Source organism: Pristiophorus japonicus, chromosome 2 (assembly GCF_044704955.1).
Source record: "Pristiophorus japonicus isolate sPriJap1 chromosome 2, sPriJap1.hap1, whole genome shotgun sequence".
Taxonomy (NCBI): domain Eukaryota; kingdom Metazoa; phylum Chordata; class Chondrichthyes; family Pristiophoridae; genus Pristiophorus; species Pristiophorus japonicus.
The window spans coordinates 105,350,849-105,373,812 of NC_091978.1; the positions used below are offsets into that span (position 1 = coordinate 105,350,849).

At 44.2% G+C, this 22,964-nt stretch overlaps 1 protein-coding gene across 1 annotated transcript in view; it reads right to left on the minus strand.

The window, feature by feature from the left end:
• Positions 1-975: 975 nt before the first annotated feature.
• fgf10a (fibroblast growth factor 10a) overlaps positions 976-22,964 on the minus strand; it is a 157,836-nt gene continuing 135,847 nt past the window's right edge. The window contains exons 2-3 of the mRNA XM_070862511.1: positions 11,045-11,148; positions 976-2,091 (exon numbers count right to left, since the gene is read on the minus strand). Coding sequence (XP_070718612.1) covers positions 1,873-2,091; positions 11,045-11,148 — 323 coding nt within the window. The 3' untranslated portion in view covers positions 976-1,872. The remainder of the gene's footprint in view (positions 2,092-11,044; positions 11,149-22,964) is intronic.

Sequence of the window (22,964 nt, forward strand, 5' to 3'; positions counted from 1 at the left end):
TCAAAAGGAATTCTTCAGCAAGAATGCCAGATTTTAGAGTCAGGAAAACTATTGTCAACTCCCCTGATGGCCTGGTCAGCAGGTGAACCATGTGGTTTGGTAGTGAGCCGATACAAGCAAGAAAGGGCCAGGGTTAAATCCTTGATCTTGCTGAGTTAGGATATCTCAGCTGCACAACAATGAGGGTGATAAAATTGGCCTATATATTCCCAAAATACAGAGGGCAAAAATTGACCAATTTTCCCACTGCTGATCCAGGGATCCAATGCGAAAGTGTACAAATGTGAATATTAATTCTTTAAAAATGGTTCAGTTGTGATGAATACTCCACAATTGAATAACCCTTCAACCAACTGTCCAGGCCCACACATGAACAATAGTTACTCTGGTGGAGCATTGAAGCATTGTCAGTGTCTGCAGAACCATATCCCAGCCATAAGTCGCTGCTGCTAGTCAGAAGGGAAAAGAGGAGAAAACTGTAAAGAAAATAAAAACATTTCTCACTGGGAAGGTGAAAATTTGGGAAATGATTCTGTTCAAGTTCTAATTCTTTCAACTGAAATACAAATTCTAACTTGGATCTATTGTCCCATGTGTAAGAGACAACCAACTTTATTAAAGAACCCAGGAGAGTGATCAAATGATTGTTTCCACTATGCAACGTAGAACGCATCTTTTGTACAGCTAGTGTTCAAACAAACAACAGATTAAACATCTGACATGCTGGCTAGAAATGCCTGGGATGGCACAAGTTAAATAATCATGGGACACCAGCAACAAAGGGGTTAAATTCTAGAACAAATCTACAATCCAACTTGTCAAAAATTCTTCTTTGTACCAAAAGTACTATTCCCAAACAACAAAAATAAACAAACTATTTTACAATAACGAAGTATGAAGGGACTGCAGCATCAATATTAATCTTAATAGAAATATCCTTAAAAGATTTCGAACAAAATACAATTTGACTACTACTTGTATTTTTCTACTCACACTGCAAAAGAGGCTTAATGCAACTTACAATGTGTTACAATGAGAAAGGGATGTACACTGTTACTATTTTTGACCTGCTCTATCAAAATGAATCTAGTTTTTAGCAAAATGGTTGGGGCCATTTTTAAAAGATTAATAATTGTGCTGTAATATTATCACTATTTTAATGACAAACAAAAGTATTTATTTTCTAGAGATCATTTTCAATCAAGGGTCAGTACCAAGCTAATTTTACAACCATTTGTTCTGTGAAGTCTTGCTGCTTCTGTAACGTAAGCACATTTTAAAATTGAATTTAGAATTGATCAACTGAAGAGCAACTCAAGACTCATTTTGTTAGAGCAGCTTTACATTTCTTGTATTTATATCTACTTGTAGTGCCTGTCTATTTGCTGAAGTGTAGTTACAGAAAGCAGTTGTTCTCACATCTGACCCAAAGTGCTTCCAGATAAACGTTTGCGTGTTTAACCGCTCATTGGATAATCAGGCTTGAATGAGCATAATGTCTTTGATATGGGTTAGTACTCCATAAATAACATCTTCTCACAAAGATCATACAACATTGTACAACTGCAATGCCTCTCGTGCTTTAGGTTGCATCACAAGACATTTTGACATTGCTCGCCAGTGAAATATGTTCTCTCCAATTGCTTCAATCTTTACTGGCATGGGAACTTCTTGTGCCAGTAACAATCATTTGAATATCAAAGGCTTGTTCAAAGTTTTACAAGCAGATGTCTGAGTTTACTGCCTGAGCTCTGATAATGTTCTTCATTAGACTTCCACATTTTAATAGAGTCTTGTCTTGCTTGGAAAGAAACGTAGTGTTGAATTAAGACCAGCAGGACTCATTACTGCGATGCAGTGTCTTCACTGATTCTATTCTGATATTATAGAGACATCCTGTCTCACCACTATTGGTAGAAAATGGGCTGAAGGGTGTTTCCGCCTTGTTTTGTGTCCTCTCCGTGGAGCCCCTTTTCCATTCAAGGCCACAAACATTTGCCGTTCATTGTGCTTCCACTTCATGGAAGCGTAGGTGTTGTAACCATTCTCTTCTATCCTTTCTTTAAGTTTGCAGTCAATATTAAACTCTTTCTGCAAAATTAAAATTAAAACACTATTACAAACATCAAACTCCCAAAATTACACAATATTCCTTAATACTCTGTGCTTTGTGATAATGGATTAGAACATCTTCAAGGCGTTATTTTGGTGTAAAGCCTTGCACCAGAGTTACCAATATTAATAAATTAATTTACTGTGAACTGAATGATTAACATATATTCCGATTAAAGGTCCTACTTGTTAACGAAGTTCTTATGCTAAAAGAAGTTTATTACTTGGTTGCTCAAGCACAAGGAGTGCTCAACTGACAGCCAATGGGTCGAGCGATCATGTGATTAGATTGTGTGTTAGTCCACTTCACTTGCTGCAGTTTGGCAGATCTCAGCTGAGTTGTTGAACGGAGTGTCATGTGGAGGTGAGATATTCCTTCTTGGAGATGGATAGGGACGAAAACTATCATAACCCAGAATAACTTACTTGAATTTCCTCTGTTCCCCCACTGACTAATTATATACAAATCTTCTTCTTATTGCTTTCCACCCTTTGCATGTGCATGTGTTAAAATTCTGATTCATCGCTCCATGCACTACGCCAACTTATTGATACCTGGGACCTCAAAACAATAGAACATCTCACCTCACTAAGTTTTCAAAAACTCAAGCTGGGCCTCAACTAAACACTAATTACTTATCTCACTTTTGTCTCATTTTCTTTCTCAACTTTGCTAGTGTTTCCGACTGAGAACTGCCCCTAACAAATAATAGGTGAACAGTTAAAATGCATTATTAAGTAAATATAAAAACAAAATACTGTGGATGCTGGAATCTGAAATAAAAACAGAAAATAATGGAAATCTCAGCAAGTCAATCAGCATCTGTGGAGAGAAACAAAGTTAACGTTTCAGGTCTATGACCTTTCGTCAGAACTCCTGACGAAGGATCATCGACCTGAAACAATGGCTCTGAAATTCCGTTCGAGCTCTTCCCGCGGGCAAACGACAGAAAAAGAGAAAAAAGATGCGCACTTACCTGTTGCTGCTGCACCCGTTGGAACTTCCGAGCCTGAGGCCTCTGGTGACTGCGCATTGCAGCGCATGCACGTGAGGACATGCGCAGGCCGGGATCTGGAGACAGCAGCCAATCAGGTGAGGTATAGATTCTCATTCATAGTAATAGGAGTTCCGTAAGTCCGAATGAGAAACCCCCCCAAAACACCCAAAACACAATAAAAAATAGAAAATAAACTACATATTTAACATTCATTTAAATTAAAGTTGTTATAAAAAAAAATATTTTCCCGACTTTTTAAAAGTGTTTTTAAATTAAGCCTTAAAATAAACTTACCATAGTGGGGAGGGTTTTTAACAATCAAATGTGTTTTTATAACTTTATTTTAAATTGTTTTTGTGTATTTTTAAACACTTGCGCCTGTAAAAATAGGCTATACGCTTCCTTTTTCAGGCGTAAGATTTTAAAGGACATTTGCAGGGCAAGATATTCGTAAATATTAGAAATCTTGCCCTGCAAGTGTCCTCGCTCCCGATATGCGTTGGATCTGTCAAGCCAGAAACGTGACAGATCTGAAAAGCCAGTTTTCAGCGCATGCGCATTGCGCATTCCGGCTTTTCCGATGCCTTCCCGGGTCCGTAGAAACTACGTACGGATCTGGGACATCGGAATTTCAGGGCCATCTCTCCACAGATGCTGCCTGACCTGCTGAGATTGCCAGCATTTTCTGTTTTTATTATTGAGTAAATGTCTTGGCATAACATTAAGTTTCGGTGTCTCACAAAGCTATTTTTGACCAAAGATTGCCTTGACAATTTTGACACGACTATTTTTTAAAAATCATGTTGAAAGATTTGACTTTTCCTGATTATCTACTATTACTCACTTAAAAAAGTAGATTTAATTGTTTATACAATAACTTGAAGTTAAATGAAAACAAAATAAAATACAATTGGTTTGGCACTAGAGGTCGTGTGTCACCTTATTTTATTCAGATTGGTCATGTGAATAAATTGCTCTCAGACTGCTTATTCATTGCAGCAGATGATCTTAGAAGCCCTATTCCACAGGGAGGGTTATTCAGGTGCAATAGAGTGTGACTGTTCTCAAAATCTGACAGTATCATTTTATATGGACAGGAATCAGAGAAACTGCATACACAGAGCAATCCAGCTATTTCAGGTCTATCACTCTGATTGGGAAGAAGTTACCTGGATGGACAAAAGAAAAACCTGTTGCATATTTTTCAGATCGGCAAGTAATAATTGGAGTACTTGCATCTCTGCTTGTTACAGTGTTAAAACCATCACCCAGTGATTTGTCTGAATTGTATTTTTATGTAACAGATTTTACTTTTTTACATTTATTAGTCTGATACTATTAAAACAGTGTCAATATATTCATTCTAAGTTTAAATCATTTAAGAAGTAGAAAGTTGCCCACGAATTTTACAGAAAAATGTTGTTCTTCAGTAAATAAACCAGAGTTTTGCGCCAAGTTTCCTCTCTTGCCTGTCCATCACCTCCTGTTCTGTCATGTATTCAACTATCATTGTAACTCATGTATAAGCTGACCTAAGTTGTACACCTTGAGAACATTGACCACAAGGGGGTGAACTTGTGGGAGACACTCCTAACCTGGACTTTCAGGTATAAAAGGGGAAGCCCCACCCACCTTCATCACTTGAGGTCTTGGTAATAAAGGTAACTGGTCACAGAGTGACCTTCTCTCAAGTATGGGCCTCGTATGCATTTATACTGTATAGTAAGGACATATCATTGGCAACGAGAAACTGGGATTTAAACCACGCGATCATGGCCACTAGCAGCACAGAAGAGAGGTACTGTGTTGGTGATGATTGGGACAACTTTATTGAGAGACTACAGCAAAGTTTTGTCACTAAGGAATGGTTGGGACAGGATTCGGCCGACAAACGCAGGGTTCATCTCCTGACGGTTTGTGGATCCAGAACGTACTCCCTGATGAGGGACCTTCTAGCGTCAGAGAAGCCGGCGGACAAGACGTTTAAAGAGCTCAGTAAGTTGATCGGGGAACACCTTAAACCGGCGAGCAGCATGCACCTGGCGAGACACTGGTTTTACACGCACCGGCGGCGAGAAGGGCAAAGCGTTCCTGACTTCGTGGCAGATCTCCGGCAACTGGCGAGCCTATGTAAGTTCACAGATGCATGCAGAGCGGAGATGCTGCGAGACTTTTTTATTGAGGGCATCGGGCACGCTGGGGTTTTCAGGAAACTGATTGAGACCAAAGACTTAACCTTGGAAGCGGCGGCTATGATAGCCCAGACATTTTAATCTCAGGGGAGGAAGAGACCAGAATGATGTATGACAAAAATCTTGGCTCAAATACGACAAACGACCAGGGAGTCAACATTGTTAACAGGGCACACAGTTCTCTAGGGGGAATTCAACAGAGACAGTCAGAGACGATCGACTGATAATGGACCTTTTGTTTCCAACAATGGGGCCTCCAGCTCATGCTGGAGGTGTGGAGGCAAACACCCAGCCAGAGCTTGCAGATATCAGCAATATACCTGTAGAAACTGCAACGTCAGCGGTCACTTGGCGCATATGTGCAGGAAGCCTGCAGCCAGATTGATGTATGAGGAGGACTGGCCTGATGTAAGCCGTACGAGGCCAAATGAATACTGGGGGAAATCGCTGGAAGCTGAAGTTCAGCGAGTTCATGTGGAGCACATATATAGTTCATATACCAGGATGCCATCGATAATGATGAAAGTGCTCCTCAATGGCATCCCAGTATTAATGGAGTTAGACATGGGGCCAGACAATCCCTGATAAGTATCAAACAGTTTGAAAGTTTGTGGGTGTCCAAGGCCAGGAGGCCAAAATTATTGCCGATTGACGCACAGCTACGGACATATACAAAGGCGATCATTGTGGTGCTAGGCAGCGCCACGGTAGTCGTGACCTACAAAGATTCGGAGAACAGGTTGCCACTCTGGATTGTCATGGGGGACGGTCCCGCACTACTGGGGAGGAGTTGGCTTGCTGTCATGAACTGGAAATAGGGTGATGTCAATGCAATTTCTTCTGTGGAGCGAGTATCATGCTCACAGGTCCTGGACAAATTTGACTCATTATTTCAACCTGGCATCGGCACTTTCATCAGGGCCAAGGTAGTGATTCATATAAACCCGGATGCCAGGCCAGTGCACCACAAGGCCAGAGTGGTGCTGTATGTGATGCGGGAAAAGATAGAATGAGAATTTGACTGCCTACTGAGGGAAGGCATCATCTCGCCTGTCGAATTCCGTGACTGGGCAAGCCCGATCATGCCGGTGCTCAAGGCGGATGGGTCGGTCAGGATATGTGGTGATTACAAGGCCACCATCAATCGGGTGTCACTTCAAGACCAGTACCCGCAACCGAGAGTGGAGGACCTCTTTGCGATGCTATCCGGTGGCAAACCTTTTTCAAAATTGGACCTGACCTCAGCTTACATGACCCAGGAGCTGGCGAGTGAGTCGAAGAAGCTGACCACCATCACGACACACAAGGGGTTGTTTGAGTCTAACAGATGTCCGTTCGGGATTCGTTCAGCCGCTGCGATCTTTCAGCGAAATATGGAAAGCCTCCTCAAGTCGATTCCAAGGATGGTGGTTTTTCAAGACGACATCCTCATCACGGGTCGCGATACTGAAGAACACTTCCACAACCTGGAGGAGTGCTACGCAGACTGAACCAGGTAGGGCTGCGAATGAAAAAGGCGAAGTGCGTCTTCTTAGCTCCAGAGGTAGAATTCCTGGGGAGGAGGGTAGCAGCAGACGGGATCAGACCCACTGCGTCCAAAATGGAAGCGATCCAGAGAGCACCCAGACCCCGTAACACGACGGAGCTGCGTTCGTTCCTGGGGCTCCTGAACTATTTTGGTAACTTTCTTCCCAAATTGAGCACGCTGTTAGAGCTGCTACACGCGCTCCTATGCAAAGGGCGCGATTGGGTCTGGGGGGACATCCAGGAAAGGGCTTTTGATAGAGCACGCAACTTGTTATGCTCCTACAAACTGTTAACGTTATATGATCCGTGTAAAAAACTTGTCCTAACGTGCGATGCGTCGTCCTATGGGGTCGGGTGTGTGTTTCAGCATGTGAATGCCAATGGTCAGTTACAGCCGGTAGCTTATGCCTCCAAGAGTTTGTCCCAGGCAGAAAGGGGCTATGGGATGGTAGAAAAGGAAGCGCTAGCATGTGTATATGCAGTAAAAAAAAATGCACCAGTACCTGTTTGGCAGGAAATTTGAGCTGGAGACAGATCACAAACCGCTAACGTCCCTTTTGGCTGACAACAGAGGTGGGCACTTACATTAGCTGCCTATGACTACACAATTCGGCACAGACAGGTCACTGAAAACTGCGCCGATGCACTCATCAGGCTCCCACTAGCCACCACTGAGGGGGCAACTGAGCATGATGCTGAGATGGTCATGGCTGTTGAAGATTTCAAAAGCAAAGGCTCACCTGTGACAGCCCGTCAGATTAAAGTCTGGACAAATAAAGACCTGCTACTGTCTTTCGTTTAGAAATGTGTCCTGAATGGGGACTAGGCAGCCACGGGGCACGCCCTGAGGAATTTAAACCGTTTCACAGGCGCAAGGATGAACTCTCGATTCAGGCCGATTGCCTACTGTGGGGAAACCGAGTAATCATGCCCCAGAGAGGCAGAGAGGTGTTTATCGGAGAACTTCACAATTACACCCGGGCATTGTCATGATGAAGGCAATTGCCAGGTCACACGTTTGGTGGCCAGGGATAGATGCAGACCTGGAACTTTGTGTTCGCAGGTGCAACACGTGTGCTCAGCAGGTCCTTTCATGGGAAAAATGTTTTGGTTGTAGTCGACGCCTACTCCATGATCGAAAGTCTACGGGGAATGTTTGCCGTCCATGGTCTACCGGATGTCTTGGTCAGCGATAACGGCCCATGCTTCACAAGCACTGAATTCCAGGACTTCATGCCAGGAAGTGGAATCAACCATGTCAGAACGGCACCGTTCAAGCCGGCCTCAAACGACTAGACAGAACAGGCAGTGCAGATAATCAAACAGGGAATGCTCAGAATCCAAGGGGCTTCCTTACAAAGCCGCTTATCACGCCTCCTGTTGGCCTATAGATCCCGACCACACTCGCTCACAGGAGTTCCACCCGCAGAGCTGCTAATGAAAAGGATGCTCAAAACCAGGTTATCCATTATACACCCTACTATGAAAGAAATTGTTGAGAGCAGGCGTCAGTCACAATGTGACTACCATGACAGGAATGCGAGGACGCGATGTACTGATGTCAATGACCCTGTCTTTGTCCTCAACTACGCTGCAGGGCCCAAATGGCTCACAGGCACTGTGATTGCCAAAGAGGGGGATAGGGTTTTGGTAGTTAAACTTACCAATGGACAAATCTGCCGCAAACACGTGGATCAAACTAAAAGGAGGTTCAGCAACCCCATAGAAGAAGCAGAGGAAGAACACGACATAGAGTTTACTCCACCACAGGTGACCGAACACCGGAACCAAGTGGAGGAGAGCCCAGTCACTGTGGGCAGTCCAGACAGGCCTGAGGCACCGCAAACAGCAGGCACTCAGGCCAGCGCCCAACAACCGGAGCCTCAACTCAGGCGCTCTACAAGGGAGCATAAACCACCAGAGAGACTTAACCTGTGATCCCAATAAGACCTTGGGGGGGTAGGTGATGTCATGTATTCAACTATCATTGTAACCCATGTATAAGCTGACCTAAGTTGTACACCGTGAGAACATTGACCACAAGAGGGTGAACTTGTGGGAGGCACTCCTAACCTGGACTTTCCGGTATGAAAGGGGAAGCTCCACCCACCTTCACCACTTGAGGTCTTGGTAATAAAGGTAACTGTCACAGAGTGACCTTCTCTCAAGTATGGGCCTCGTGTGCATTTATACTGTACAGTAAGGACATATCACGTTCCTTCCCCCTTCCATTCCAACATACCTGTTAAGGTCCTTGTGCCTCAGTAAACTGATTTCAAAGTCTTTAATTTCAAACTCTCCATTTGAAATATCCTCAGTTTCAATCCCCCCCGCCCCCCCCACAATTACTTCACTCCACACTATCTGAGCAATCTTCTGTAGAAATATGTCCTGCAAGCTCTCTCCACTCCTCCACTGCTAATTTCCTGCTCCTTCTCCTCTACCATTGGAGGCCATCCTTTCAGTTATTAGGCTGTAAATTGGATCTCGCATCTGAAAAATGACAATTCTGTGACCAATGTACTGTGCCCCAAGAATGTCTGAATAATGCCCGATCAGGAATTGGGTTGGGCCATTTTTCAGGTTTCTCTGGCAGTTGCCTAAAACTGGCATTAGATCCCTTACATATGTAACTGAGGAGCCTAACATCGGTTTACAGTACCCTCACATAAATTGCGCAGTGATGAATGGGTCGGACGTTGGGCCTGGCCTGCTCAGGATTCTTCAACAGCTGCCAACTCAAGGCAAGTTTTTTTTGAAGTGCTCCCTCGACTCCAAAGTCCTCGCGATTGTGACCTCCCTCACCCCCCCACCGCCCCCCCCATCCGCCGACCCATACCCACTCCAACTCCCCTTCTACGTAACATGTGCAGTGCCTGTGGAGATGAGATAGGTCCCAGCTCTCACAAATAATATTCGAGGCCCATGACCCAATTTTGGGCTGGCCTCGAGCTTGTGCAGCCCCGATCCTCTGCCTTGAAAAGCTTTCCAAAATATAATTCTCGAGATCTCTCCAAATTCCTACTTTTCCAGCAGTTGACCAGCTACTTATCTTTGAAAGTGCTTTGAGGTGTCCTCTTACACCAGCAGCTTTATTTAAATGCTAAAATAAAAACAGACAATGCTGGAAATACTCAGCAGTTCAGGCAGCATCTGTGTAGAGAGAAACAAAGTTAACGTTTCAGGTCGATGACCTTCACTGACCTGAAAGGTTAACTCTGTTTCTCTCTCCACAGATGCTGCCTAACTTGCTGAGTATTCCCAGCTTTTTCTGTTTCTAGTCCAGATTTCCAGTATCTGCAGTATTTTGCGTTTGTGTTTATGTAAATGCTAATTGTTATAGTGACGAAAGCCCAGACACACCACAGCTAAATAATAACATTCTAGAGAAAATTATTTCGCGTCTGTGTTCATGTCAAAGCTCCCAGAAAAATGGTGGTAATATTTGACTTTAGCATGTGATGTTGGGGATTTAATTGCTTTGCAAACAGGACTAAACTTATCCTTTCAAAAGCTGTTTTTATTTTGTTTTGAATCTACAGCACGTACTTTTGGCTTATTTTCAAATACTGAAGGATAATAATGACATATCCGTGACCCTTGTTCAGTGCCGAGTTAGCTGAGTGGCGGTTGGGATGCTACAATTGGCTTTGCTCTCTCTAGACTAGATGGAGGGGTAAATCAGCTCTGGTTCCTGCTCCTGATTGTTCTACTGAAGGAAAACACATGCATGTGGACAAGACTGGGCTGAACTATGACACCGTCACAACTAAAAAGCTGCAAACTCTTATATGAAGAATGTCCCCTTGGACGAGGTGAGGTCCAAGGTCCGGGGGCCACTCAGTACCTGTGGAGCTGTACCTCAGTGTAAGTTGGCATCTTCAGGATAGTTGGGGAGGAAAAAGTTGATGAGAAAAAAAATCGAAGCATTAAAAGAGGTAAGGCTTCTTCAGATCCCACAGTACCCCAGAACCCACAAGAGGAATAAAGTTAATACAGTAATTCTTCAACAATTAGTTCAATTAAATCTAATCTAATCAGTCCAAACAAGCCCAGCAGTAATCTGACAGTTGATATGTTCTGTGATTTAGGCTTTGGCCTATTAGTAACTAAGTCAATTGCTGACCACATTATAATCTGCAGATAATGGAGTCATTAATCATTATAATCTCTTTTTAACTGCTTTATAATTGAAATGCTTTTAAGAGTACTTACTGAGCCATAGATCTTTCCTCTCTTGTTCATGGCCAAATAATAATTGCTGTTAATTGCTTTAATAGCCACAACCCCAACTTCCACAGACGTAATTTTCAGTATACCTGAAACAAAACAAAATAATCTTGTTACCATGAAGACTACAGCTGGGGTTATTTCATAGAATATAGTTTAAATACCGGCTATTGCAAAAAGGAAAATGATTGGAACAAAGGTTGTAAAAATGTCATATTCCTCATGTTGCACATATGCTTTACAGAGGAAACAATGGAAATTCAGGGTGCCACGGAAATGAAGTTTGAACAATATTAGCTAGTTAGTTCGCAATAAACTCAAGTCCTCAAGCACATTTGAATTCTGCACCATGTGATATTAATTTCTCAGTCTCACTGTGAGAGGACAGAAAAAGGAATGCTGTAGCAGAGAGTGTCATTGGAATAGTGGTTGGCTTACAATGCTGAATTAACAAACGACAAATGCTTCATTCCATCTGATTTGAATTTTGTTGTAACAGAACTTAAAGTACTGCCATTGAGTATGAAGTGAGGAAAAAGGCCCAGAAGTACATTTTGGTCTCTCCCTACCCCCAGCCTGCTTTTCGGCAGAAGCAGAGGTGTAGCAAGACTAAAATCGCAATGAGAAGCCTCCTGTTGTCCTTGCACCTAATATGTCCTTACTATACAGTATAAATGCACACGAGGCCCATACTTGAGAAAAGATCACTATGTGACCTGTTACCTTTATTACCAAGACCTCAAGAGGCAGACGGAGGGTGGAGCTTCCCCGTTTATGCCGGAAAGTCCAGGTTAGGAGTGTCTCCCCCTGTGGTCAGTGTTCTCAAGGTATACAACTTAGGATAGCTTATACATGGGTTACAATGGCAGTTGAATACATGACATCACCTCCCTCCAAAAGTGTTATTGGGATCACAGGTTAAGTCTCTCTGGTGGTTTACGCTTCCTTGTAGAGCTCCTGAGTTGGGGCTCCGGTTGTTGGGCGCTGGCCTGAGTGTCTGCTGTTTGCAGTGCCTCAGGCCTGTCTGGACTGCCCACAGTGACTGGGCTCTCCTCCACTTGGTTCCAGTGTTCGGTCACCTGTGGTGGAGTAAACTCTACGTCGTGTTCTTCCTCTGCTTCTTCTATGGGGTTGCTGAACCTCCTTTTAGTTTGATCCACGTGTTTGTGGCAGGTTTGTTCATTGGTAAGTTTAACTACCAAAACCCTATTCCCCTCTTTGGCAATCACAGTGCCTGCAAGCCATTTGGGCCCTGCAGCATAATTAAGGACAAAAACAGGGTCATTGACATCAATGCATCGTGCCCTCGCATTCCTGTCATGGTAGTCACATTATGACTGACGCCTGCTCTCAACAATTTCTTTCATAGTAGGGTGTATAAGGGAAACCTGGTTTTGAGCGTCCTTTTCATTAGCAGCTCTGCGGGTGGAACCCCTGTGAGCGAGTGTGGTCGGGATCTATTGGTCAACAGGAGGCATGATAAGTGGCTTTGTAGCGAAGCCCTTGGATTCTGAGCATCCCCTGTTTGATTATCTGCACTGCTCGTTCCACCTGGCCGTTTGAGGCTGGCTTGAACGGTGCCGTTCTGACATGGTTGATTCCATTGCCTGCCATGAAGTCCTGGAATTCAGTGCTTGTGAAGCACGGACCATTGTCGCTGACCAAGACATCCGGTAGACCATGGGCGGCGAACATTGCCCGTAGACTTTCTACTGTGGCAGAGGATGTGCTTGAATTTAAAATGGCACACTCAATCCATTTGCAGTAGGCGTCTACTACAACCAAAAACATTTTTCCCATGAAAGGACCTGCGTAGTCCACATGGATGCATGACCATGGCTTGGTGGGCCAGGACCAGGGACTAAGGGGGGCTTCCCTGGGTGCGTTGCCCAGCTGAGCACACGTGTTGCACCTGTGAACACAAAGTTCCAGGTCTGCATCTATCCCTGGCCACCAAATGTGTTATCTGCAAATTGCCTTCATCATGACAATGCCTGGGTGCTCATTGTGAAGTTCTCTGATGGACACCTCTCTGCCCACCTGGGACATGACTACTCGGTTTCCCCATAGTAGGCAATCAGCCTGAATCGAGAGTTCATCCTTGCGCCTCTGAAACGGTTTAAATTTCTCAGGGCATGCCCCGTACGTGGCTGCCCAGTCCCCATTCAGGACACATTTCTTAACTAAAGACAGTAGCAGGTCTTTGTTTGTCCAGACTTTAATCTGACGGGCTGTCACAGGTGAGCATTTGCTTTTGAAAGCTTCAACAGCCATGACCATCTCAGCATCATGCTCAGCTGCCCCCTCAGTGGTGACTAGTGGGAGCCTACTGAGTGCATCGGCACAGTTTTCAGTGTCCGGTCTGTGCCAAATTATGTAGTCATAGGCGGCTAAAGTAAATGCCCACCTCTGTGTGTGGGCCGATGGTTTCGCATTTATGGCCTTGTTGTTGGCCAAAAGGGACGTTAGGGGTTTGTGATCTGTCTCCAGCTCAAATTTCCTGCCAAACAGGTACTGGAGCATTTTTTTTTACTGCACATACTCATGCTAGCGCTTCCTTTTCTACCATCCCGTAACCCCTTTCTGCCCGGGACAGACTTCTGGAGGCAGAAGCTACCGGCTGTAACTGACCATTGGCATTCACATGCAGCACACACACCCGACCCCATAGGACGACGCATCACACGTTGAAACTAGTTTCTTACATGGGTCATATAACGTTAACAGTTTGTTGGAGCATAACAAATTGCGTGCTCTATCAAAAGCCCTTTGCTGGCTGGCCCTCCAGACCCAATCGCGACCTTTGCGTAGGAGCACATGTAGCGGCTCTCACAGCGTGCACAATTTGGGAAGAAAGTTGCCAAAATAGTTCAGTAGCCTCAGGAACAAATGCAGCTCCGTCGTGTTATGAAGTCTGGGTGCTCTCTGGATCGTTTCCGTTTTGGACGCAGTTGGTCTCATCCCGTCTGCTGCCTCTGGAGCTAAGAAGACGCACTTCACCTTTTTCAGTCGCAGCCCTACCCGGTCCAGTCTTCGTAGCACCTCCTTCAGGTTGTGGTGGTGTTCTTCAGTATTGCGACCCGTGATGAGGATGTCGTCTTGAAAAACCACCGTCCTTGGAATCGACTTGAGGAGGCTTTCCATATTTTGCTGAAAGATCGCGGTGGCTGAACGAATCCCGAACGGACATCTGTTATACTCAAACAACCCTGTGTGTGTCGTGTTGGTGGTCAGCTTCTTCGACTCACTCGCCAGCTCCTGGGTCATGTAAGCTGAGGTCGGGTCCAATTTTGAAAAAGTTTGCCACCGGATAGCATCGCAAAGAGGTCCTCCGGCCTCGCTAGAGGGTACTGGTCTTGGAGTGACACCCGATTGATGGTGGCCTTGTAATCGCCACATATCCTGACCGACCCAACCACCTTGAGCACCGGCACAATCGGGCTCGCCCAGTCACTGAATTCGACTGGCGAGATGATGCCTTCCCTCAGCAGGCGGTCCAATTCGCATTCTATCTTTTCCCGCATCATGTACGTCACCGCTCTGGCCTTGTGGTGTACTGGCCTGGCATCCGGGTTTATGTGAATTACTATCTTGGCCCCGATGAAAGTGCCGATGCCGGGTTGAAATAATGAGTCAAATTTGTCCAGGACCTGTGAGCATGATACTCGCTCCACAGAAGAAATTGCATTGACATCGCCCCATTTCCGGTTCATGACAGCAAAGCCAACTCCTCCCCAGTAGTGCGGGACCGTCCCCCGGGACAATCCAGAGTGGCAACCTGTTCTCCGAATCTTTGTGGGTCACGACTACCGTGACGCTGCCTAGCACCAGAATGATCGCCTTTGTATATGTCCGTAGCAGTGCGTCATTCGGCAATAATTTTGGCCTCCTGGCCTTGGACACCCACAAACTTTCGAACTGTTTGATACTCATCAGGGACTGCCTGGCTCACGAGTCTAGCTCCATTAATACTGGGATGCCATTGAGGAGCACTTTCATCATTATCGGTGGCGTCCTGGTATATGAACTGTATACGTGCTCCACATGAACTCGCTGAACTTCAGCTTCCAGCGATTTCCAGTATTCATTTGGCCTCGTAGGGCTTAGATCGGGCCTATCCTCCTCGTACATCAACCTGGCTGCAGGCTTCCTGCACATACGCGTCAAGTGACTGTTAAAGTTGCAGTTTCTGCAGGTATATTGCTGATACCTGCAAGCTCTGGCTAGGTGTTTGCCTCCACACCTCCAGCACGAGCTGGAGGCCCCGTTGTTGGAAACAAAAGGTCCATTACCAGTCGATCGTCTCTGACTGTCTCTGTAACTGTCCTTAAGCGCACCATTAGCAGGTGTTGATGGCCCCATTACTGGCCGCATTGTCCATTGCGATGGCATGAATCACCGTTCAGCTAGCCATTGTCTCTGTTGAATTCCCCCTTTGTGTTCGACTGCATGCTGGGGCATGTCCGATTGCCCTTGTCTGCCTAGCGAACTGTGTGCCGCGTTAACAATGTTGACTCCCTGGTCGTTTGCCGCATTTGAGCCAAGATTTTTGCCATAAATCATTCTGGTCTCTTCCTCCCCTGAGATAATTGTCTGGGCTATTATAGCCACTGCTTCCAAGGTCAAGTCTTTGGTCTCAATCAGTTTCCTGAAAACCCCAGCGTGCCCGATGCCCTCAATAAAAAAGTCTCGCAGCATTTCCGCTCTGCATGCATCTGTGAACTTACATAGGCTTGCCAGTCGCCGGAGATCTGCCACGAAGTCAGGAACGCTTTGCCCTTCTCGCCACCGGTGCGTGTAAAACCAGTGTCTCGCCATGTGCATGCTGCTCGCCGGTTTAAGGTGTTCCCTGATCAACTTACTGAGCTCTTCGAACGTCTTGTACGCTGACTTCTCTGGTGCTAGAAGGTCCTTCATCAGGGAGTACGTTCTGGATCCACAAACCGTCAGGAGATGAGCCCTGCGTTTGTCAGCTGAATCCTGTCCCAACCATTCCTTAGTGACAAAACTTTGCTGTCGTCTCTCAATAAAGTCGTCCCAATCATCACCAACACAGTACTTCTCTTCTGTGCTGCTAGTGGCCATGCTCACATGGTTTAAATCCCAGTGTCTCGTCGCCAATAATATGTCCTTACTATACAGTATAAATGCACATGAGGCCCATACTTGAGAAAAGATCACTCTGTGACCAGTTATCTTTATTACCAAGGCCTCAAGAGGCAGACGGTGGGTGGAGCATCCCCTTTTATACTGGAAAGTCCAGGTTAGGAGTGTCTCCCACAAGTTCGCCCCCTGTGATCAGTGTTCTCAAGGTATACAACTTAGGTCAGCTTAAACATGGGTTACAATGACAGTTGAATACATGACAGCTTCCACTGCACTTTTACAACAGCGGGCGAAATAGGCGACCAGGGTTCCTGACGGAAATGGGTGGAAGCCTCATTAATATGTGCATCGAGGTCCTATGACGTTTTCGGACCTCGATGCAGTTTTGAACTGAAAGCGTGCAGCGTCTGCACTGCGCAAGCCCTGATCGCTGATGCTGAGCAGTAAAACCCAGCTTAAAGGGATCACCGCTGGTAGCTCAGAAGATGCTAAAATTCAAGTTTGAGAGGCTGGGTGAGTGTGTTAGCTCTTCCTGTGCCTCCACAAAAATCCTCCTGACTGCTGCTGAACTTTCCGATCCTCATAGTCCTGCCCCTTCACTTTAACGAACCCTCTTCCAGTTCAGGTGTATGGGCTGCTGGGTTTCCCCTTCCCCCCCCCCCCCCACCACCAATCCACAAGCTGCCAATCAGTTTTAGAAATACATGAGCAGTTCACCAGTTTTATGCAAATGAGGTCAAACCAACCAAATCGTTTGGGCCTCTTTCTGGCAACATTGGGTGGGTGTTCTGACCCTTCCAACCACTGACAGCATACACTGAAAATGAAAATAACCCTGACCATTTTTTGCCTCAGCCATTCATTCCTCGAGCAGCAGGCCAGGACACCTTCCCTCTAGCTTCTTGCACTTTGAAGAGAATTTCCATACACTTGACTGGAAATTATCTGGTTTGGCCTAACCGAGACAGACTAATCAACACGAACTTAAACAAACATTTGAGTCAATGCCAAACTTGATGTTGTAATGTTGAAGCTGCGAAGAAAAGCACAAGATGAAAAGTAGATGATTGGAACAGCATACAGGAGACATCATGGATGTACGATGTATCCTCTAAGTTTACTAGATATGACTGTGTTTGTTTCATTGATTTACATCTACATTGTTAAATATCCTAAGTAGGGTTTTACTTTTTTTTAATTAAATATTTTAATAATTGTTCAACATAAACAGTACAGACAACCATCAATTCCAACGTCATTTCATTAGGAATCAGGCAGTATTGATACCAATGAGCAGGCATTTGGATGAAATGTTAAGCAATGTGGTAAGGCAGATTTCGAGCACAAGTTGCTGCATGTCAGCACCCAGGCTTTCTGAGGTCTGAGCTCCGAGAGCTCGCTGACCATGACATCTCAGGAATCCTTGAACCACAGCAGCCCTCCACCTCTGCCTACCTTTGGCTTGTTTGCCGTGAAGGAGTTCCGAGTAGATCGCTTGCTTTGGGAGTCTTGTGTCTGGCATGCGAACTATATAAAAGCTTCATGGCAGCTGCCAGGAAAGTGGGCACAGACCTGCATAATGCGCTATTAGTTATCACACATGAATACAGTGGAAGTCCTTGAGATTCATCGTGGCAAAAGTGCCGGAGCCTGCAGGGCGATATGGGTGCAGTAAGTGAGGGTCTGACTTGGGGGGAGCTCTGCAATCTGTGCAAACCCGAGCGTGCAATCCTGCTGCTTCTGGTTGTCCATAAAGTGATGCAAGTGCTTGCTTTAAGAAACATGACCTCAGTCACCTGCTTAATGCAAGCATGAACTGCAGACTGACTGGTGTTACTGATATCCCCTCTGACAGCCTGGAAGGAGCCGGAGGCAAGGAAGTTCAGGGTTGCAGTGACCTTGACTGCTACAGACAATGCTGCGCTAGATGTAGCAGTTGGTTGTCAGTCATGCCAGAAGGACACCATTAAGAAAAAAGTGCAATGCCAGCAGCCCCTTGAGACTTCAGAACACTCTGCAGTCACTACAGCACTTTGAAATAATGTAAGCAGTAAAAAATCACGATATCATTCAAGCCAAATAGCCCCCAAAACTTTTCAGTGTTTTACCAGAAAATCCCGCCTGCCGAACTTGTACCACCCATGGCTTGTGGGTGGAAGCAGGAATAAGCAATGCGGACGAAAGTGAAAATGATGCTCGGGATCCCAATTACATCAGCTGAGCTTGATTAGTAAATGTTCATTGTGTCCCCGCCAGTTATCGTTGGGAGCTCCAGGCACCTAAATTGTGATGCGCCCGAAAATCAGAATGGACAGATAACCAGCCAGTGGTTCTGTGTCCCATGTGATCATTTTTTCCCACTACCACCCTGTTTTTAGCTGTAAACAGGGTGGTAATAAGATGGAAATCGCCCCCACTAACTCCTTGGGATGATGTTGCCTTTGACAGTTTTAAGATAACCAAATTACAGTGATTGTGCTGCATAATGAGATCTCTGTACTGTCGTACTATAAAACTGGTCACTTACAGATTGACAGTCCCCTGGCGATGGGCTTGGGGGCAATTTTAACCCCCGACCCTACCTGGCGGAAACCGGGCATGAGTGGCAGTTAAAATGAAATGAAGGACTTACTGTCTTCCGTCTTGATCTGGCTGTTTGCAATTTAAATTGCAGATGGCAATGACATCTACCTGAAGAGTTGGATTGAGAGCCAGAAGAGGTCCAGGTAAATTTAAATTCTATATTTTTTAAAGGTTTTTCAAGTGTTCTAAGAGGAACAGGAGTTTTCCCACAAAGAAACGTTATCAAATCCGATTGCTGGTCATGATATATCTTCTATTAGTTGGGGGACATGTTCAGATGATGATACTGTTTGAGTTGAAATAATCTTTTAGAAAAGCTTTGCAGTAAAGGCAAAATTGAAAAAAAAGCAACTTTTTGAAGTCCGCAAAAATACTTGTATATTGGTTACCTCGATGCTTGCTGTGTTTTGGATTAATGTTTAATGAACTACATGCAGTTACCTTGTAGATTTCTTAAATAAGATACAGACTGCATGCAAATTAAATCCTGCACTCACAATTTGATTTTCTTTTTTGATATATTCATAGTTTCCAGGAATTGCAACCAACTGTGATTAAATGGTAAACTTTAGTTGAAGTCATGGGAAAAGACATGTAGTAGGTAATAACAGTTTTAGTTAATGGTCTCTCAAATTATCTTCGGACTCCTTGGGGCTTACATTCTACAGAGATAAGTACAGAGTATGCCCCATTCACATTTCTACAGGAACTGTTTTGTATTTGTTCTGAGTTATTATATACTTGAGCTGTTAATAATTACTTTTCATTTAACATCTTTGACAATTCATATCTTTTTCAATCAAGCAAAATAGTTCCTATTTACTATAATAATTCAAAGCATCTATTTTGACTGTGTGTGTGTTTTGGAGGAGAAGGACTGCCATGCACATAAAGATTTACGAGTTGACAAATACATGCAACAGGCACTAGATTTCCAATCAAATAGGAAGCATGCAGAATAGGCTTCATTTCATTAATAACACGAAGCATTCATGAAAGTTATTGCGTTACGAGCAACATTGGAATAGTGGATCTAGAACTCTGGAATTTAACACCTGCTCGGCTGGATGGCAGAACGTGTGGGCAGACAGACCAGGAGGTGCTGCGGGAGGCCCAGTCCATATTAATGGTTGGACCTCATTTAAACGGCGTCAGTGAGCTGCTCACTCCAAATGGACATCCAGAGGCAGTTCGCCAGGTTTGGGCTGGCGCAATATGGCCGCCGAACAAGTAGCAAGGTAAATAAAAGTTTTAATAACCTTGGGTAGCCTCTGCTTCTGGTCCGATAGCTTCGACTGCGCGGAGTGTCCATAGCGGACATTCCCCTCAGTGGGCCAAAGAAGTGGTTTTGGGGTCCTATCTACACAATAGGATCTCAGTCAGCGTAAATTCCTGTGGTGGGCGTCTCAGCTGCTTGACTTTAAAATAACTGTGGGGGTGGAAAAAGAGCGGTAAGTGGATCACTTTGATTTTAACTCCCATACCACCTGCTTTCTGTTGGGTGAAGGGTGTTTCAATCCTTCTATATTTTTTATATTTAATGCTTTAACAATTTGTCAGGTAAATGTACATCGATGGATTATTCCTACTTCAATGGCTAAAAAAAATTGAATGCAAAATTTATGAAGTAATTGCTCAATTAAATGTTTTAACCTGATTCTCTTTTATGTGCATTATAAATATTGCATTATAAGTGTCAGGTATCCACCGAATGGATATTTCACCTACTTCCAACTGTGTTTCATCATTAAACAGGTTATGAGGTCAACCTTTGTAGAAATAAAATCCACATATTATATCCATTGTGTATCTTACACTTACCGCCGAGAAACAAACTCAAAGATTAAAGGCAGTGGATCTTTGTGAAAATGTGTTTGACAAAGCTTTTCTTTTCATGTTTGGGAGGGGGAGGAATAAAGCTAGGAACTAAACTTTTGTCATGGTGACATCGAAAGGGCCAGTTTTATGGAATCGCTTCCAGGTGGAACCTTGCACACCAACAGTGCTTTTGGATATTGCAGATCGGCGCGCCATGATTTTCCATCCATTAAAATAAATAGGTAAGGACAAAAAAAACACGAGGTTTGTGTAACAGTGCTCCCGTCATGATTGGCTTTCACAAAATTAGCCGTCAGGAAGAAGTGATGTAGAATGATAGAATGATACAGCGCAGAAGGAGGCCATTCAGCCATCGTGCCTGTGCCAGCTCTTTGGTAGAGCTATTCAATTAGTCTTGCTCTACTTTCTCACAGATTCGTTTGGTCACAGATCAGCCATTGAATGGCGGAACAGGCTCGAGGGGCTAAATGGCCTATTCCTGTTCCTATATTCCTATGTACACTTTCCCCATGACCCTGTAATTTTTTCCCCTTCAAGTTTTTATCCAATTCTCTTTTGAACGTTACTATTGAATCTGCTTTCACCACCCTTTCAGGCAGTGCATTCCAGATCACAACTCACTGTATAAAAAATATTTCCTCATGTCGCCTTTGCCAATCAGTTTAAATCTGTGTCCTCTGGTTACCAACCCTTCTGCAACTGGAAACAATTTTTTCTTATATACTCTATCAAAACCATAAATGATTTTAAACACCTCTTAACCTTCTCTGCTCTAAGGAGAACTACCCCAGCTTCTCCAGTTTCTCCACTTAATTGAAGTCCCTCATCTCTGGTTCCAATCTAGTAAATCTCTTTTGCAGAAGGTACAGTAGTGGAGTGGTTATGGTACTGGATTAGCAATCCAGAGGCCTGGTCTAATAATCCAGCGAATGTAAGTTCATATCCCACCAGGAAAGTTTAAGAATTTGAATTCAGTTCAAATAAGCTGGAAATAAAACGCTGGTATTAGTAAAAATCATCATGATTGTTATAAAAATCTAATCTAGCTACTAACCTGGAAACTGGAAACCTGCTGTCCTTATCTGATCTGGCCTATATGTGACTCCAGTTCCACACTAATGTGGTTGACTTTTAACTTTCCTCTGAATTGGCCTAGCAAACCACTGGGTTTCTAGGGATGGACAATATGAATGACCAAATCCCAAACATGAATTTAAAAAAATGAAAATTCTCCCTTGTTTGCTGGTTATAACAGGCCAACATAAAATAAGTGTAGCTAGTCTCAATCCAATTCATGGTGAACATAGGTCATGGCATAAATGGCCCTAACTTGGTGCTAATTGCCAGTATCTACATTGGCAAGATCACTCATATTAAACTGTAACAGCAGAATAAAGGGTCACAAGTTTAACCCAATGGAAACTAAATTGAGGACTTATCTCAGGTGCTTCTTCACACAAAGAATGACCAATATATAGAATAGTCTTTCAGGTAGGGGAATGGAGCCAAAAACTTTGGAATTATTTTGGGCACAATTGCTGTGATGGGGAGTCTGTGGGTGTTTGATGGATAAGATAAGGATGGGCGAACTAGCCCTCCTCATCTGTATCGAACTAATAATCTTCACGGAGGTCACAGAATGGCTGGAGTAGAAAATGGGAAAAAGTCACACTGGTGCAGTATTGATTGCTTTTCTGAGGTTTGGTTGAGGCACAATGTTGGGTGGAGCAGAGGGAACTTTGCTCGTCCCCAAACCATGTTATACCTGATCTCAGAGTGCTTGATGCTTGTGATATATTCACAGAGCACAGCACACACAGCTTCCTAACATGACAGGCAGCTCTCTCGGAAACCTCCGGAAATCTGCCTGGTTCTGTTTATTATTAACCCTGTACTTGCTGTACCCAATACGTCCACATCCACAGTGTGGAGCTACAAACATTACAAGCTTACAAACATTACACTTCTCCCTCCTTAATGAAGAAGCCATCATAACAAACATCAGACATAACTTTCATGTTTATACATAACACAGGATATAAACTTATTTTTTTTTCCATATTTACAAATTTACCTTTACCACTTGTTTTCTGTTTCGAAGAGGATACCTTCGCGCTCGAACTGAACCTTCCAAACATGGCGTCGAATCTAAACTCATTCGAGGCTCATCCTGAGGAACGTTTACCTCCATTGAATTTCCTTGATCTTCATTTGAACTCACTCTAACTTCAGGCTCTTTGTTTTCCTGACTCGGACTCAGACTTTCATTCTGATTCTCTCCTGGATTTGTTTCCAGTACATTGGATTTAGGATTTTCACACTTCTCTCTTTTACTCTACCTCTATCATGATTCTCTTTCTGTCTTAATTGTGTCTCT